The 17,402-nt window shown below is 43.6% G+C and overlaps 1 protein-coding gene across 2 annotated transcripts in view; it reads right to left on the reverse strand.

The window, feature by feature from the left end:
- Positions 1-11,875, reverse strand: part of ITPR2 (inositol 1,4,5-trisphosphate receptor type 2) — a 265,378-nt gene extending 253,503 nt beyond the window's left edge. For both annotated transcript variants that reach the window (XM_042835042.1, XM_042835041.1), the window contains exon 1: positions 11,681-11,875. In XM_042835042.1, coding sequence (XP_042690976.1) covers positions 11,681-11,772 — 92 coding nt within the window. In that variant the 5' untranslated portion in view covers positions 11,773-11,875. The remainder of the gene's footprint in view (positions 1-11,680) is intronic.
- Between the last annotated feature and the right edge of the window lie 5,527 nt (positions 11,876-17,402).

Raw genomic sequence — 17,402 nt, forward strand, 5'->3', positions numbered from 1 at the left:
TTTCTTTCTCAGCAATCTCATTCCTTGAAATAACCAATCCTTTGATCTTCTGCCTAAGGCAGTATCTGCAGCTAGCCTCCAAAGAGTTCATTTGGATGAGGCACATCATCTCATTCCACCTTGGAAAAGCCATTACTACAGTAACCAAAAATGATCTGCAAGATCACTTCTAAAGTCCACAAGACTTTGCAGTCTCAAACACAAAACAAAACTTTCCTCAACTACATTTTGTGAAAAACCAGATCAAGATAACTATAATTGCATTTTTGACCATCCAGTTGACTCACCTTGCTTTCTGAGAATGGCTCTATTGCCTACTTGCTTCCAGATAGTGAAATTTATTGCAACCACATTAAAGGTGTCACTTTCATCTGCAAGTCACCACTCAAAGTGCTCATTAAGTAGCCTCATCAGATATTAGATTCCTTCTGATTTGCCCAGTTCTTTATTTCTTCTGACAGATTTATTTTTGTTTTAAATCCATAAAGCTTTCAGTTCTAGTACTGGAGGTCATATCAATTCTATATATTCTCTTTACATGGTGCACTTTTCTCTATGACTGCTTCTCTGCTTCTTATACTGTGGCTCCACAAGAACACTGGTCACAAATTTCCACTTTGGAAGTTGGAACCACCATGTGATACCAGCTATGAACAGTCACAAGTGATAATGTGAGTTCTGAGGACTTAATGACTACTGAACTCTAAAGAAAAATCTGAGATGCTGTCAAGTATTTTCTTGATCATTTATTCACTACTATTTACTCATGATTATTTTTTTTTTAATAGATTTTTGTTTTCTTGGAAATCAAGCAGTAGAAATTTCTTTGACTACAGTTTTTAGAGAGGACAGTGCTCAATTGCACTCATTTTCATTTTCCTTGGGTCAATGTAGCAGGCATTCTTTTCCTATAATTGAGTTTTTGTTCTTGTTCTTTGCAGTTCTCTGCACTTGGGTATATATATATAGATATATATATATGGTATAGTTTGCCCAGTCAGTGTTGAATTTATTTCTATGAAAAGCATTGACCATGCTTTTAGGTTCACAAAACTCAGCTTTTACTCAGCTGTTACTGGGTATACGTGCTTTGGGTGATGACTGCTATTGCTTCATCTGTGTCATTCCATAAAGGAGGAGGATTTTATGTCATAATTCAATCACAAATGAAGAGCAGTAATTATACTTACAAGTTTCAGTGAGGCTGCACCCAACATATGAGGCACAACAATAATGCCAGCAAGTGTAAAACTCTTTTCAATTCATATTGTTTCCATGTGATAAAACTCATTCTGAGTTTTTGATACATACTTTCAGAAGTTTGACACATGGAAACAGTAATGAACTAACCAGTTTTGTCACAGCTGGCTTTCTGCAAGGTTTACCATGAGATAAGCAAAAAAAAAAAAAAAGAAAACAATTTAACATTGAATATCTTACCAGATCAACATCAACAGAGAAACAACCCAGAACTTGGAAGTCCTGTGTTATATACGACAGTATGTTAACAACCTTGTGTAAGTCATTCCTCTGCTTATGTTCCATCTCTTATTACAACAATTCCCTTTAAAAACACTGCAGCTCTACAGGGGAAAATCCAGACCAGCACTGTCTCTCTTCCAGCCCTAATGAAGTATAACAACTGTGCAAGGCATTGCTTAATCACAGTGAACAGTTTAATCTGCCACAGAGAGGAAACAAACAGGTGAAATGGTCCCAAGGCCAGGAGTTTGACTCCACCACCCCAATGTGCAACATTGCTTCCAGTGAAGTGTTGGTAACATGTTTTACAATGTCCTGTGTACTACTAGATAGGGAAAAATAAATAAATCTTGCAGTAATCTTGCAGAAAAACCTGTTCAACTACAAAAGTTAATACAGACAGGACTTGATACCTGCCAGGTCCTGACCTTGTTATTTTGCAAGCAATGCCATCACTACCATAAACCAAGCTCACCTCTAACCTGAATCCTTCAGTTGCCCAGGTTGCATAGCAGTGCTTCTGGGTGACTTAATGGCCAAATTCTCATTTATCCTCAAGTAATCCTAGAGAGGTCGCCAAGGAAACAGAAATCTCAACTTGGATATTGTTCAATTGGTATCCTGTTATTAATTGTTTCATAACGTATTTGCCTTTTTTAAGGCTACAGATGTTCAGGGGTAGGGCCTCCTGTCATGGATCTTGGCTCCTATTTTGTTGATTACTGTTTCTCAGCAAAAATATATATGTTATCATAACTAACTGTCAACCACACCTATGGAAATAAATTGTTACCTGCTTACTTAAAAATAAAGAGAATCAATAACCACTAAATTCTGTAAGTTTCGTACTTTCATCATTTAAAGGCTATTTTTTCTCTGTATTCTAACAGACTTTATAAACAGCATGCTATGACAGCAATGACACATAATCCTGTATACAAAGATACTTGAAAATTTCATTTGAAGTTTAAACTTTCAGTATTCCCTGCAACGTTCCACTTCTCTGCTGTGACATTAACAAGAAAACCCAAAATATTTATTACAGCAGCTCAATACTTACAATGCCTGTTTAACGTCAAAGCTAAATTTACTAAGTTCTGTCTTCAATCTAAGAAGCACTACAGGCATCCTCCAACCTGAATTTTACATCAGAAAACCTGATTTCTTCTCCGTATACCAATTTTAAAGCAATGAAATTTCACAGAATTCTTTGCTTAGCTTCAACTTTCCAGCTGTCTGCAGAGTCAAGCTCACTGCACCCTGTTTTTCCAATCTGGAATATGAGTGAAGTCTGTGGACTGACAACAACATGAACAGATTGCAAACATGACAGATTGCAAGGAAAGGACATCAAACTCAGTTGAAGCTGTACAGTAAAAGCTATCTCGGAAGAAAATTATAAACAAGGCCAGAAATTGCCCAAGATGTCAAAGTTAATACTATTAACAGGCAGTTAACCTTTTTCACTTGGCACAGTTGCTTGATTTTTTTAAACGAAGGAAACAACATTAACTTAACAAGTAGCCTTACAACTTCTATTCTTTGATCAGAAAAAATGGAGCTTGCTTAGTGATGTATTTTTACATTTTTCACCAGTCATAACTAGAAAGATCTGCTCCTAGTGTTTTCAAAACTGATAGTCTTAACTCAATCTACTAGTTTTGTTTGCAGCTTTTTTTATTGTTTCTGAACACTAAGAAAATATTAACCAGGCATAAAAGGTGACTGAGAATATTTTAGCAAAGCACACTGATTCAGTTATCTGGAACAATTGCAGGGCCTGACAGATCTCCAAGTTCAGTCAACTTTAAATGAGATCAACAAGGTCATGCCTAAAGCAGTGCTCCAGTCTCAGGTGCAGTGAGACCCCCACCTGCAAAGCATGTGCCCTGATACAAAAGCAGAAGAAGGAAATCACTACTAAACTCGGGACACTTCGTACACACCTTTTGTGTGTGTGCGTGTGACCATTTGAGGGAGAACAATTCACTTCTGTTTAAATATAAGTTTAGAATACCCAAAATTCATAGAGCCCTGAGAGTTGGGACTTCACAAATAATCCCAGATACTGCATTTGGATAAAACTATACCTGTCATGTTCAATACAGCTGCCCCCTAAAGCTGACAAGTTAAACTTTCCAAATTGCATAGCTCAAGATTGAAAAACTACCCAAAATTTCACAGGCAGATGTGGTCTGGAGCCAGGCGAAACTCCCCACAGCAAAACGAGACATGTCCTGCAGGGTTCCTTGGTGGTTTGTGCCTGCTGGGCTCCAGCTTGCACCTCAGGCAAGGCGAAGAGGCGGGGAGGAATGCTAGCACAAGTAAAGAAAAGAAAAGCCCATAAGCTGAGTTTCTGTCTGTTAACTGTGGGCCTTTGGTGTAAAAGTCTGGGGCTTACTGTGAGTTTCAGCAGCTGTTTTCTTATTCTGCAACTGCATGCTTTCAGCTGCCTCTGCAACGCTCATTAACTTACATATGTCAGGCTCAGGAAAAAAAAAAAAAAACTGTTTGAAATTCAAACAAGCCTCTAAAAGAAAATCAAGATAACAAGTTCAAACGTTGGATCATAACAAGCTTCTGTGTTTTGTGATTCATATGAAAAGCTCCAGTTTCAGGGTTTGTTTTGCTTTTAAGTGACATCGATTTTTATCTGCAAGAGGTCAAAGAAGAAAAGCTTGGTTACTGTTTTAACGTTGGCTCCTGCAGTAAGTTCAATTTGCAGTGTCAAACTACAACAGCCACACCTCAATACTTTCCTAGCCTTCTCTGCCAGGTAATTTCAAACGAATTTCAACCCTATGCCTTTTGTCACATGGTAGCAATCAACCTAAAGGGGCATTTCAGATGAACTGTCTTAAACTTGTTATCTATAAGATTACAGGAATTCATTAAGTATAGCTTTAATTGCTAAGTGCACATGATGTCCAATGCTTTGGTAACAACTCTGCCATACACTGCAAATATGGAATGGGACTGCGTCATTAAGGGCTGCTTTGTGCTTTTAAAGTGAACTGTGGAAGGTACGATAGGCAATCTAAAAACTATTCCTACTATTTCTTATCCTGAGGGATTGATTTTGCAACCCAGTCATTCTCCTAGGGTAAGCAGTATTGTTATGTATTTTCCCAAGCAATACCAAGAGCTCTGAAAAAATAAAATCAAATATTCAGTTGACTGAGACCAGACCAGCCTCAGCACAGACTTCCACCATTTGAAACAGCAAACCATGCAACAGCAGCATCAGGCTGCTTGCTTCTATGTGGAATAATCTGAAAATAAATAAGACAATTTACCAGTAGCTTTCAAAGCTACTTTCCAATAGCAGGGGATACTGCAGGTTCCTCAGCAACTGTCCTTCCTATGTTTCTGTTCACTTCCACTTTCTTTCCAACAGATTCTGCCTGTTGGACCACACTCACTAGTCCCTGCCCCACCACACACACCTAACTGCCCATGCACTCAGGGTGCCTGCATCTTGCTCTTCTGACTTCTTTACCACCTCACCCTAAGCCAAAGAGCAAAGCTGCGCAGAACCAGCAGAGCAGGAGCTGCTAACTCCAAAGCAATTACGATGGGATAATGGCCACGGGCAGCTGCCAGCACAGCCCACAGCGTCACAGCAGTCCCAGTAAGATCATTCTCCACATCAGTGCCTCCAAAAGCCAGGCCAACATTAAGAGGAGCAGAGGAAGAGGAGTCTGCCATGCAGGAGGAGGAGCAGGCCACTCCAGGCAGCTCTCCACACAGTTCTGTAGGATCTTTCTTTACCAAAAGTCAGGGATAACCAATAGATTTTTACTTATCCTGCTCACAGAAATGTTCCTGCTGTTTCATCTGAAACTTTCCACACAAAAAAATTCATCCCCGGGCACATCTCCCTCAGTAGAAGAAGTCAAGGCACAGCACCACTGCAAACACTAGGATCCAGGGCATACGATGGGCAAAGTCTGCACATGAATGTACATGTGGAGCTGGCTGTTCAGTACTTAGAAGGTATCAGATTTAAAATAACTTAAGTGAAGGTTTGAAAGAACCAGTTGTAAGGACCCTGTAATGCGTTAAAATAGTCATCTTCAAATAAGTGACAAAATAAAACACAGACAAGGAAACAAAGCAAAATCCTGAACGATCAATTTCCTCATTTTCTCTATGAACACCCTTCATCGAGTGCATCGCAGTCACACCTGAACTCTGCTCCTCTCTTCGTATAGGAAGAAACAGGCCCTCCAGCACAAGCAGACACCAGACCCCCACATGCTCCAGGAGCAAATCCAACAGCCGTGGGCCCGTGGCTCACCACTTAGCTCAGCAGTACCTATGCCATTGGCACTGCGGAACGTAAGGCCCAGTGCAAGCCAGCTGCCCACAGGTGTGAGTGCCCCTCACCGGAGCAATTGCAGATGGAGCCCATCCTTCCTACTGCAAAACATAGGGTGCCCCTGATTGGATGTGCTGAGCTAAGCTTCTCATTAAGCAAAAGGCAGCTCAATACAGCTTAAAGTCATACAAGTTGTTAAACAATCTTCCCTCTTTACTGACTGCTTCCCACACAGCCCTGTCGAGAACTGCAGAAGCTTTAACACCAACACCAGCCGTCTCCACTTAAAATTAAGTCTCCTTTTATTTCTATCAGCACACACAGCTTAGGGGTAAACTCACTTTTACTTTAAATCAATTGGTTCTTACCCTACGCTCACTTCACTCTCCGCTTCTGTTTGTCCTTTGATAATGAACTCTTTGAACCAAGGATATTACGTTTCAGCATACAGCCTTATTAATCATAAGGCTGTAATTAAAGCTACTCCTGTGCTCCTTCACACTCAAGCTGTGCTCTGTGCGCAGGCAGCATGCCTGGAAGAAGCCGCCTCCCCCAGGATCCTTACTTGCTGCATTCCCACAAGAGTGCTTTGTGGGAAGCCCCGTGCCATTGTTTATTTAAAGGTGGCACTGTTGTTTGGGATGAGCATCCAAATAAGTTCATTAGAAGCAGCAAAGTTGGAGCAGGGCCCAGCTGTTAATGCGAGGGAATAATTGCAGAGGAGATAAGCTTTGATACATGTATTGAAATGCAAGGCAGGCAAGACACAGATTTGTATTCATATATTTCTGCTTGTGTGGTATTTGTTATATAGTCAATGAAGATATTTAACAACATATATAATATAGCTCATGCATTAAAAAGTTATCACAGAAAAAAAATAGTGTAGCTGCAAAGTGGCCCATAACGAGCCAATTTGTGTTCTCAGTTGCATCAGCAGACATGGAAAGTAGCTGCAGAATTCAGACTGGTGCTTTTGCACTAGGATGATGACAAAGAAAAGGTATTTCTGAAAACACTAAGCCTGAAAAGCAGAAAAGATATTAAGACACAGAATCAAACTGAGAGGTTTCATCAAGAGGATAAGGCACCTCTGTAACAAAATGCAGCAGTGCTTCTGCCCACAGGAAAGAGGAAATTCAGCTTCCCTCCCTGCTCCACATATTACTATGTTCTGTATGTATCAGAATTAAATTATGGTGATTCCAGTTATGCCACTTTCACTTTCTTCAAGCTTTTTATTCTCTCCTCACTAATTACATTTTGTCATCTGGCAAAAGAAAGAAAAATTTGCCGTTAATTAAAGGACATATACAGTGCTCCTCAACCATAGCTTACAATTTCAGGCAGTATAAGAGAAGGATGGGGAAAAAAAAAAAGTACACTTCAGAAAATATTACACTGGCGTGTTGCAGCATCATCAGTAACTATACCTTTTCTCTTAGCACCATTTCTGAGGCCAATAAGACAACATATTTTTAAAGTTGTTGTAGGTTTTTTTTTGTTTCTTTTTTTTAATGATAATAGTAGTTGAGCACTGGAACAGGTTGTCCAGAGGGGTGGTGGATGTCTCATCCCTGTAGACATCCAAGCTCAGGTTGGATTGGGCTCTGAGCAACCTCAACTAGCTGTGGGTATCCCTATTCATTGCAGTGGAGTTGGATTAGATGACCTTTAAAGGTCCCTTCCGACTCAAACAATTCTATGGATCTGTGATTCTATTATAGCCTTTGTGGTATTTCCAATAATTTGGTTTGTACTGCTCACTTTCTAATTAACCTCATCTCTTCACAAAACATGACTGATGCTGTCAGCATCAAGTCCAAATTTAGTAAGACGTCTAATGCACTAAAGCCTACTGGCAGAACCTAATAAAACTGCGATACTCATCTCAAATTCATTTTAAAAAAAAAAAAAAAAAAAAAAAAAAGTTCAGTCAAGTGAGAGAGGCTGCCTGAGACAAATGAGTGCTAAACTGAAGAAAACGAGCTGGGAGTTGGATTTGATGATCCTTACAGGTCCCTTCCAGCTCAGGATATTCTGTGGATCTATGAAATCACAGATTCTTTTTCTGCTCATTAGAAATGCTCACACCACCCAGCAGGCAGCCCCCGTCGCATCCCCCATTAACCACATTCAGTGAGGTCTCTATGGCCCCGCAACGCAGCAGCTGTGCAGAGGTGAGCCAGAAACACAGCTTCTCACAGTGACCGGCAGCCCCATTGTCAAACTTCCCAGCAGCTGATGCTGGCTTTTGTGGATATTTACTGCTTTTCCGCCTCCCCAACTGAGAACATATTTTCCTCTCATTGTACAGAAAGGTGATTAGCGGTAGCTCCAATTCCCAGCACACATCAGTGCCCACACTTACTGCCAAAGCACTGGGAAGGTGGTCCCAAGGCTCAGACACCACTATAAGAGAACCTGTGATACCCGGATCCATCACCTGACTCTGCCACATACTGCCTCTAGGACATAAAACCTCACACTGTACAGGAGCTGGGATGCTCTAGGAGTGTAAAAATGAGAGAGGAAAAAAAAGCTATTAGTGTTATTCGGTAATCCAGTACAAAACGTATTTTGAAATGGCAGAAAAATTACCTATGGGTGCAAATTCCTTTTTCCAAACACTGTGAAGGATGAACAGTTTGTATACACAGAAGCATTCTCCTTTTTTAAAAAAGGAAGCAGAGAAAAAGAAACATCTCAAAGCTCTGGGATTGGAAAAGTCAGATTACACATCACCAGCATCTCAGAGCAGCACCCAGATCCAGAATAAACCCCAACTCAAACAACAAAAAAAAAGTACAGGCAATTGCTTGAACCTCTGTACCCCAGGAATCTGAAGCCAGCAGCATCCAACAGAGAGTGTTGACCTTTAAAAGCCTCTCCAAGATGTCCCAGAAGTGCTCCTGTTCACTTGAATTTACAGCCTGCAACATCCTTCTGAAGAGGCATTCATGCCTCTTCTTCAAAACCTCACCACAAACCTATTCTACAGATTAAAAATGAGGAAGAGTTAGGAGCGTGCTGCCTCACTTCCCTGCCCCTGCCCCCAGCCAGCACTGTCTCGAGATGCGGAACAGACATTCAGTTTCCTCTTCTGACTATGGGATCACATCTGACAGCAGAGCCTTCGCCCGTGCCTCACTCAACAGCTGTTTATAGTAAACAGAACAAAAGCCCTGCGCCAAGGATGGGAAGGCAGGTTTCTCTCAGCCCAGAGAAGTGCCCAGCCTTTTGGGTCTTACTCCCAGAACCTCGCTGTCCCAGCAACTCCCAAAACCTTTTTTTGCAGCCAGAGGTGTGCAGAGGCACTGCTGCCTTCACAGCACCCCTGGGCATGCTCATCTAGACACGGGGCAAGGAGCCCTGGTCCCCAGATGCCGAACAAGGGAGGACCACCAAACCTCCTCCCTGCTGAGCAGGAAGGTTCCCATACTCATGCTCCAGCAGGTATTAAGCAGAGCCTAAACTCAATCTGCACAGCTCAACTACATCTTTCCTTTGGATTTAAGTTTCATGAAGAAAACTGAGCACATGACCAATTCTGCATCAGCAAGCAAGCAAAAAATATTCCACTACGCACGAAACCCAGCCTTTGCCTGGATCTTCACCTCAGTTCTAATCTGTTTGAATAATGCCACTTATACATGGGTCTCCCCAGCCTGGAGAGGTGCTGTGTGCGGCTTTTTACCTCACCTTATAGCGTGGCCTCACACATGCTTTGTTTTAGAAACAATTAGCCTTTGACAGCTTAAAATAAACAGCACTCTTTCCCTGCTACAGAGCCACTAGATTCAAGCTGAATTTAAAGTTCTTGCAATTACAGGAGATTGATGGACTGCAGAGTGCGAGCCACAAGCTGGTTTGCCCTCCTCTCCCTCACGTTGGCAAGATGGGGACATCTCCACACAGATGCTGGCAGAGCAGAGGACCTGCAGTAAGCATTCCAGCCACACATGCCCAGCAAATGTGCAGCTGGGCAAAGCTCTCTCCTGGACTTACTGCTGCTTTCTTCCCTGGACTAAATAGTGTTTGCCTCTTGCCTGGCTGCAGCCAGCCCAAAAGCAGTCACTGCGCTGGCTGGCACAGGTAACAGCACCTCGCAGCACCTTCAATATCTGCTCAACTCCTGCACCACCAGCAGAGGGTCAGCGCTCCCACTTAGAGGGCATGGGAGTATTCCACTGGCAGCTTCGCTTCTCCTTTGGGGCCTTCAAGCTCCTCAGCTCCAAACCACAGCCATCTTTGGATGTTGGGAACACAGGATGCTGAGAAGCTGCCAGAGCTGCCTTGTCTTCTTGAAGCTCTGAAGGAGAGACACACACATAACCTGCCTCATCCTGGAGGTGTCCTCCAGCTGGGTCAGCTTGCTTTTATTACAGAAAAACCTGGAGAGGTGTTAGTGAGCGCATTAGCTTAGGCTCAGTAACTTCTCCTGCAGAAGAGATCCCCCATACCACAGGCAGACCACAGCTTTGGCTTCCTGTCCATAAAGCTGGGGTGAACACTCCGTCCTGGCTCCTGGAGACAAGAGGCTCGGAAGCCACCAGGTAACTGAATGCAACAGTGAGACAGAGACCAACTACTCAACAACAAACCATGCCAACAGAGAAGCGGGGGCTAGCGGAATAAGAAACAACAGCCAGTGGGTAGCAGCTGCAGAAAGCAAACATTTTCAGACAGGATTTAAAATTACAAGAGTCAGCAAAATAAAAGGAGACGTGAGACACATTACAGAGTCACAGATAGAAAAGGTATGGAATTAACAAATAGAGGAACAAACCATAGAAAAATGTTTGTTAACATGAAATGATCGCATGCAAGGATAGGAAAAATAGAAAAAATATAGACTACTATGGGCACCTGCTTCCTCCCAGTAAGGGTACCACAGCAGGTACCCCCACAGTCACTGCTGCTATTCTAACACTACTCCCTCTTGTAGCCCCACTGTCGGGCCTCAAGGGCACCAGGAGCTCAGTGACAGGAGCCGCACACTCCTCACAAACCAACGGTTGACTTCACTGAGTGCATTTGCTTAGCTGTAGTTCTGAAGGTACAGCTGATGTCTGACAAGCAAAAACTGCTGTTAAACCTAGGCTTCAGCTGCCTTGTGGACAGAATGACTTTGATCCACCCCATCAGCATGCAGTTCGGGCATGCTCAGGGACACGCTCACCTTGGATGTGGCACCCAGGCACTGGGACCCTACATCAGGGGGACCCCTCAGGGCTGTTGTTGCAGCCACACTGTGCCATGGGTAAAGAACAAGACGGGTGTGCTTCTGGAGGCACATTCCTGTGCGGGATCCCAAGGGGCAATCAAAAGCACGCATAGAACCCCAAGCAAGCAGAAGGGCAGCACTGCATCTTTCCATCCTGCACAGAGGAAATGCAGCTCGTGGAAGCAACACTCCCACGGCACGGAGTATGTGGTTACGAGCAGCTGTTTATCACCCACTGCAGGGAAGACCCCGCCAGAACACGAACGAGGAGGGGCACGCTGTTCAACTAAAGAGCAGCAAAGCTCTGTCAAGTTTTTTTGTCCTTTCTCACCTTTGCAGCGAATCACGCGCATACCAAAATTAAAAATAATAACAGTTAGAAATAAGTCATTAAATAAATAAATAAATAAGAAGCACTACAGCCGCGAACACAGCGCACACGCGGCACTCGGGCCGGGACGCTCCGGGTGGGCTGCGCCGGACAGAGCCGAGCCGAGCCGAACCGGCTGCGCGGAGCCGGGCCGCTGGCGCTCCCCGCTGTCCCTCTCTTCCTCCGCACTTCCTACTTTCCGCGCTCCGCCAAGCGCCGCGCCGGGCTGGCAGCGCTCTCCGCCGGCCGCTTCCTGTGCCGCCGCCCGCCCCGCACTCACCCCAGGGTGCTGATGAAGCCGTTGACGGAGCCCTCGGCGTAGAGGGACACGATGTCCCCGATGTACAGAAAGCTGGACATTTTCTCAGACATTTTGCCTCATTCTCCGTTCATCTCGCGCTCCGCCACCACCCCCACCCTCCTCGAAGCCAGACGACACCGGGGGAGGCCGGAGGAGCGCGGCGGAACGGCGGCAAGCGCGGGCCCGGCCGCGGCTCCTGCGGCGCTGACAGGAGCGCGGCGCCGCTGCCCCCCCGCCGCCCGCCCCGTGCCGCCTCCCGCCCGCCTCCCGCCCCTCGCGGCGGCCCGCCCCGGCCTCTCCACATGGCCGCCCGCCGGGCTCGGGGCAGAGCGGGGCCTGGGGCCGAGGTGCAAGGCTGCCCCGGCGCAGAGAGGCGCCCGGCGCGTTGCTGCTAGGGCTTGGTGGCACGCTTACTTCTGTGGCTCAAACTTTAGGAACGCGAGTTCTTGCACCCATACTTTCCCTACAACTCTAATTGCAGGCATGCACACCGGCAGCACTGGTCCGCTGCTGTGTTTTTCCAACAGATAACTGGGAACTATGAAGAAACAACAGTTCACCCGATCAAGTAGCCTGGCCAAACGCTATTCTTGTATCTCACACTACGAATGTGAATCCAGCTGCAGGAACAAGCAGGTTGCTGCAAAACAAGGACTAAGCTGAGAGCACGACACTTGTATTTCATGTCCCACACTCACAGATTCCAGCGTTATCTTCTACTCCAAGCAAATATTCTTGGCACCAGAAATGCTGAGTCTTGACATTAAAGTAAGAAGAAAAAAAAAAAACGTTTTACCATCTAGCCTGCCCAGAAAAGCCTATCATGCCATTCTATTACCCCTCTTGCTCTCCTATGCTAAGCATTCCAAATTTGTCTCCTTTTCGTACCCAGCAGCATGCAGAGCCATCAGCAGTGCCATCCAAGACCTAAGCCTGCATTCTGCCTACAGAAATACGTATGAGCACATAGGCCCTAAATCTTACAGCTTCCCAGGTTCCCTCAGTCTCCTGGAATGATTAGAAGTTTCTTTCTAAGAAAGAAACTGAACTTCTTATCTTCAGGATACCAGGTGAGGTGCCCTGCATAAGCCACGCAGTTGGCTGGGATCACTCAGGACAGAAGGGACCAAGGAAATTCTTGAGCATGAGAATGGTGGCAGAGCAGTGTGAAAGGTCGACAGACTCAGGCTTTGGGGACAACAACCTGAGCAGTAGGCGCCAGCCATCTGACAGCAGCAGAGGTGACATAGGAAGAAAATGGGAGTCACAGTGGTGACACAAGAAGGCTCCAGAGAGACCTCACTGTGGCCTTTCAATACCTTGAATGGAGCGTGTAAACAGGAGGGGGGAACTGTTTAAATAGGAATAGTGATAGGACAAAGGGGAATGGTTTTAAACTGAAAAAGGGAAGGTTTCAGTTAGATATTAGGAAGAAATTTTTCACAGAGGGTGGTGACACACTGGAACAGGTTGCCCAAGGAGGCTGTGGATGCCCCATCCCTGGAGGCATTCAAGGCCAGGCTGGATGTGGCTCTAAGCAGCCTGGTCCAGTGGTTGGACCTGCATATAACAGGAGGAGTTTGAAACTAGATGATCTTAGTGGTCCTTTTCAACCCAGGCCATTCTATGATTCTATGAGGGCTGCTGCCCAGATGGGGTGACACAGGAGGGGCCAGAATTATACCACCCATGTAAACATCCACTGGTAGCTGATACACATAGACTGGGGGCAGTATACCTGGGCTGTACCCCAACAGCTGTGCATGTGTGTGGGACAACTGAGTTCTAGCATTACAAGAGAATCATTTTTGGAAATTTTCAGCATGTACTTTCCATGGCAAAGCTCCAACTGACAGAAGCCCTATAACTCCTCATCTTCTCTGCCTCTTTTCTCCCTGGTATGCCAGGGCCAGGCTGCATTCTACTGCATCCCTCCGTCCTTACTCAGCTGGAATGCACTTACCACCAAAAGCTGTTACTACCTCCTCCTGGCCCACTGATGATAAATCTCAATCCATTTCTGAGCAGTGATGGCTATTATCTAGAAATGAGCTGTATGAAAACAGCAGGTTTTTCCCTCTTCATGGGAAAAAACAGATTCAAAAGGCAGTCAAGTATTTGAGCAAACACTTCATTTTAAACCCGTATCACTGGAACAGTCCAACAATCTCAGTAAAGTTACTAGATTTGTATACTGAAAATAAGCAAGCACTTTTCTGCTGTCCTCAGCTAGATCTAAAACCGGTGTGCAATGGAGCCCTTGCTGATCCTCTCCTTGCAGACAGGAAACTTCAGCTTGACAAATGCTTCTCCAGCATTTTCAACAAGCATTAAGCCTACTTTATTTAAAGTAATGTTCGTGTGTCACTGAGTGTTAGTTTTATGAAGATAATATCTGGAAACATTTTATTAAGATGAAAGAGATTTTGTCATAACAAAGTATACATAGAAAAAAAAATAAAGCATGGTCAGAGATTATAAATGGAACATTGCTAAATCTGTCTTTGGAGCAGAAATAAACCAAATTGGTTTATCAATGTAAGTATTTCTACTTCTGTTTCTAAATTTGCAGTTAGTTGCAGAGCAAAGGTGAGACTCTTTAGACATTAAATTGGACCAGCTGAATGAATAGCTGCATGGAATTTCTCAAGGTCCAGATCACATCTTTATCCACATCTCTCTGATCTAGAGATAAAGAATCAGCTGGACAATCACAGCCAGGTGACTGTTGGGTCAATGGATCTATGTCCAGGTGAATGAGGTAGCAGTTGGACTTGGTGATCTTTAAGGTTTTTTCCAACCTGAGCAATTCTGTGATTCTATGACTGGTATTTGCCAACGGTCCATCTTGAGAACCCATCTGCAGAACTACATCCAGGCCTGGGAGGCCCAGCACAATAAATGGGTCAAAGGAAGCCACAGGGATGCCAGAGCACCTCCCCTGAGAGAAAAGGTTGAGAGAGTTGGGCCTGTTCATCCTGAAGAAGAGAAGGCTCTGGAGAGACCTCATTGCAGCCTTCTAGTACTTAAAAGGAGCTTATAATCAAGACATTTTACACAGCAATAGAACAAGGGAGAATGGTTTTAGAGTAAAAGAGATCTCTCAATTCCTAATCGGAATAATTATTTATACAGAGGGTAGTGAGGCAGTGGCAAAGGCTGCCCAGAGAAGCTGTGGATGCCTCATCCCTGGAGAAAATCAGGGCCAGAGTGGATGGAGCCCTGGGATGCCTGATCTAACAGATGGCAATCCCATTCCATAGCAGGGCAGGGTGAACTGGGTTATCTTCAAGGCCCATTCCAAACCAAGCCATTCTGTGATATGGTGTATGCTTTCTGATTGTTATCTCCAGTAATCTTTTGTCCCAAGTTGTGCATACAGGTTTCTCCATTCAAAAGTATCCAGCTGTAGAAATCACTGCCTGATGCTGACATATTGCCCTGTGCAAACTCTGCTCTCTGTCATGGAAATGAAGAAGTCTTCCTTATTCAACTTGCATTTGAAGCCTATTACTTATTTTCAGAGAATCTATTTTTAGTGGCTTTTGAAGCAGCACTCTTAAATTAAATCTTTGTTTTTAAATACTTGACTTTTTTTTTTTTTAAATAAAGGGAAGTCTTATCATGATCTCTGCATCCTTGATTTTGCTGTTCATGGCAGTGCTGAGGCACAGAGGAGATGCTGTTCATCCAAAGAAAAGTCAGTAAAAGTACCCTATTGCATCACTTGATTATCTGCTTTAGATGTGAAAATGCACTATATTGGAATTACTTTTAACTCAAAATGAAGAAATAAGTCATCATTTAGATAGGCTGACATGCTCTTAAGAGATGAAGGGTAGAAAAGAAATAAAAATACAAAGACTTCTGAATTTCCTGTTCATCTTATATGAACAGAGGAAATCCTGACACTGACCAAGTATTTCACGGATTTGAACGCTGCTTTAAATCTCACTCCCGTACAACCTCTCTCTTGTATGAGGTTACAGATGTACAGGCCACTTCAGTGAGAGCAAACTGGACCAAGGGGGAGGCATATACAACCAGTGTCATTGATGTTTCTTTTCATGAAAGCAGCATATAGTGTTTTCCAGCTGCAGGAGAGCAGTGGGAAGAGAGGAATGCCTTGAACTGTTTCAGTATAACAGCTATGGGTGGAACTAGGCCAAAACCCAGTATCTTTGGATCCGAAGCCTTGATTTTGTTTCTCATTTTTCTAATGTAAAGAAAAAAAAAAAAAAAAACAAAGGTAGCCCATTGCAGACATTTCAGCATTTAAAACCCAACTCTGATCTTAGAGCCTAACAGTAGCTGGAGTACTTTTTATGCCATAATCACAAGCAATGTATAATTACAGCATACTTGAGGAATGCTTGGCTTTCAAGGCACCTGATAAAGTTTCTCACACAAACTGGAGACACCCCATTACCTTGTGGATGGTTGTATTTGAGACAGCTTAGATCTTCTTTGAGCATAGAGGCATTTCAAAACATTTGGAAGTATAAAAGACAGCCTTATTGGCCTAAGAATGGATCAGACAGAGCCAGAACAGCCTATTTTGACAACACCTGCACACAAGAATTGATTTATTGCTGCTAGTTCTTTGTTTTACTTTGCCTATAGCAAATGCCAAGTACTAGATGATTTCTTGATAGTTAGCTAGCTGTGGGCACTCTCTTTGCCTTTTTTCCCCCATCACAGGAGTTAACTCTTTATGCCATTGTTTGAAACAATCCATTGGTGATGGTGCCAAACAGAACAGAATATCAAGCATCTGATGAAAATTTTAAAAAAATATATGTATGCACCCTGGGAGGAAAAAGGCCTGACAAAGAGAAATGTGATTTGGTAACAAGAGCAGTCTCGTGAATCACGTAAATTAACTGTATTTGACTGAGATTGTAAAAACAGAACACAGAGCACTCATTGCTGCTCTACCCACTTTATTCAACCTGTTATAGTACAACTAGGGAGCCGTGGCTGAATTCCTAACACCTAGTTTTACAAAAGTCTTTCCACTGAAAGCAAACATTTCTCCTGACATGAGATGTGATCCTGAAAGCAAACATCTCTCGCAGATGATCTTGTGAGGTTCTTCCCTGGGCACAGGAATGAGCTCTGCATCATCATTATCCATGCACACACACTCACACTATGAGATACATACAGGAACAGGGCTCACTTGCCTTTTCATACAGCTCACTTTATAAGAGCTAATATATGTGTTAATTCAAGAATTTAAATAATTGCTGGTTTGCCGTAATAATCTCTTGAATGAAACTCAGAAATAATGAAAACTGAAGTTACTTGTGAATTAATCGTTTAAGTGGAAATTTAGATTAAAGAGGAAGCCTGAATGCCCTTCGAACTGTGACACAGTACAACAGCTATGTAAATAAATTTCTGAGAGCTGCTCCAAGCCATTCAATTGAAGATAATTTTACTTGTGATAAATTCAAGCCTTCTGAAATAAGTTTTCAGCAGTTTAACAACCAAAGTTGTTCATTCATAGGGCCAAATATGAAAGCTCGACTGAAGCAGAAAGTACAGTGTTTCTTTCTTTGAAAACTTCTATCCAGAATGGATGCTTTATTTGGAGAGTTCAGGAAGTTGAAGCGTTGCCTTCTATCAGCTCACAGCCACAGAGCAAGCACCAGGAAGCACACAAAAATGAACTTACTATTCCCATGTGGATTGAGTG

Source organism: Centrocercus urophasianus, unplaced genomic scaffold (genome assembly GCF_019232065.1).
Source record: "Centrocercus urophasianus isolate 14NV4802_14NV808 unplaced genomic scaffold, USGS_Curo_1.0 seq_5, whole genome shotgun sequence".
In the NCBI taxonomy this organism is placed as follows: Eukaryota; Metazoa; Chordata; class Aves; order Galliformes; family Phasianidae; genus Centrocercus; species Centrocercus urophasianus.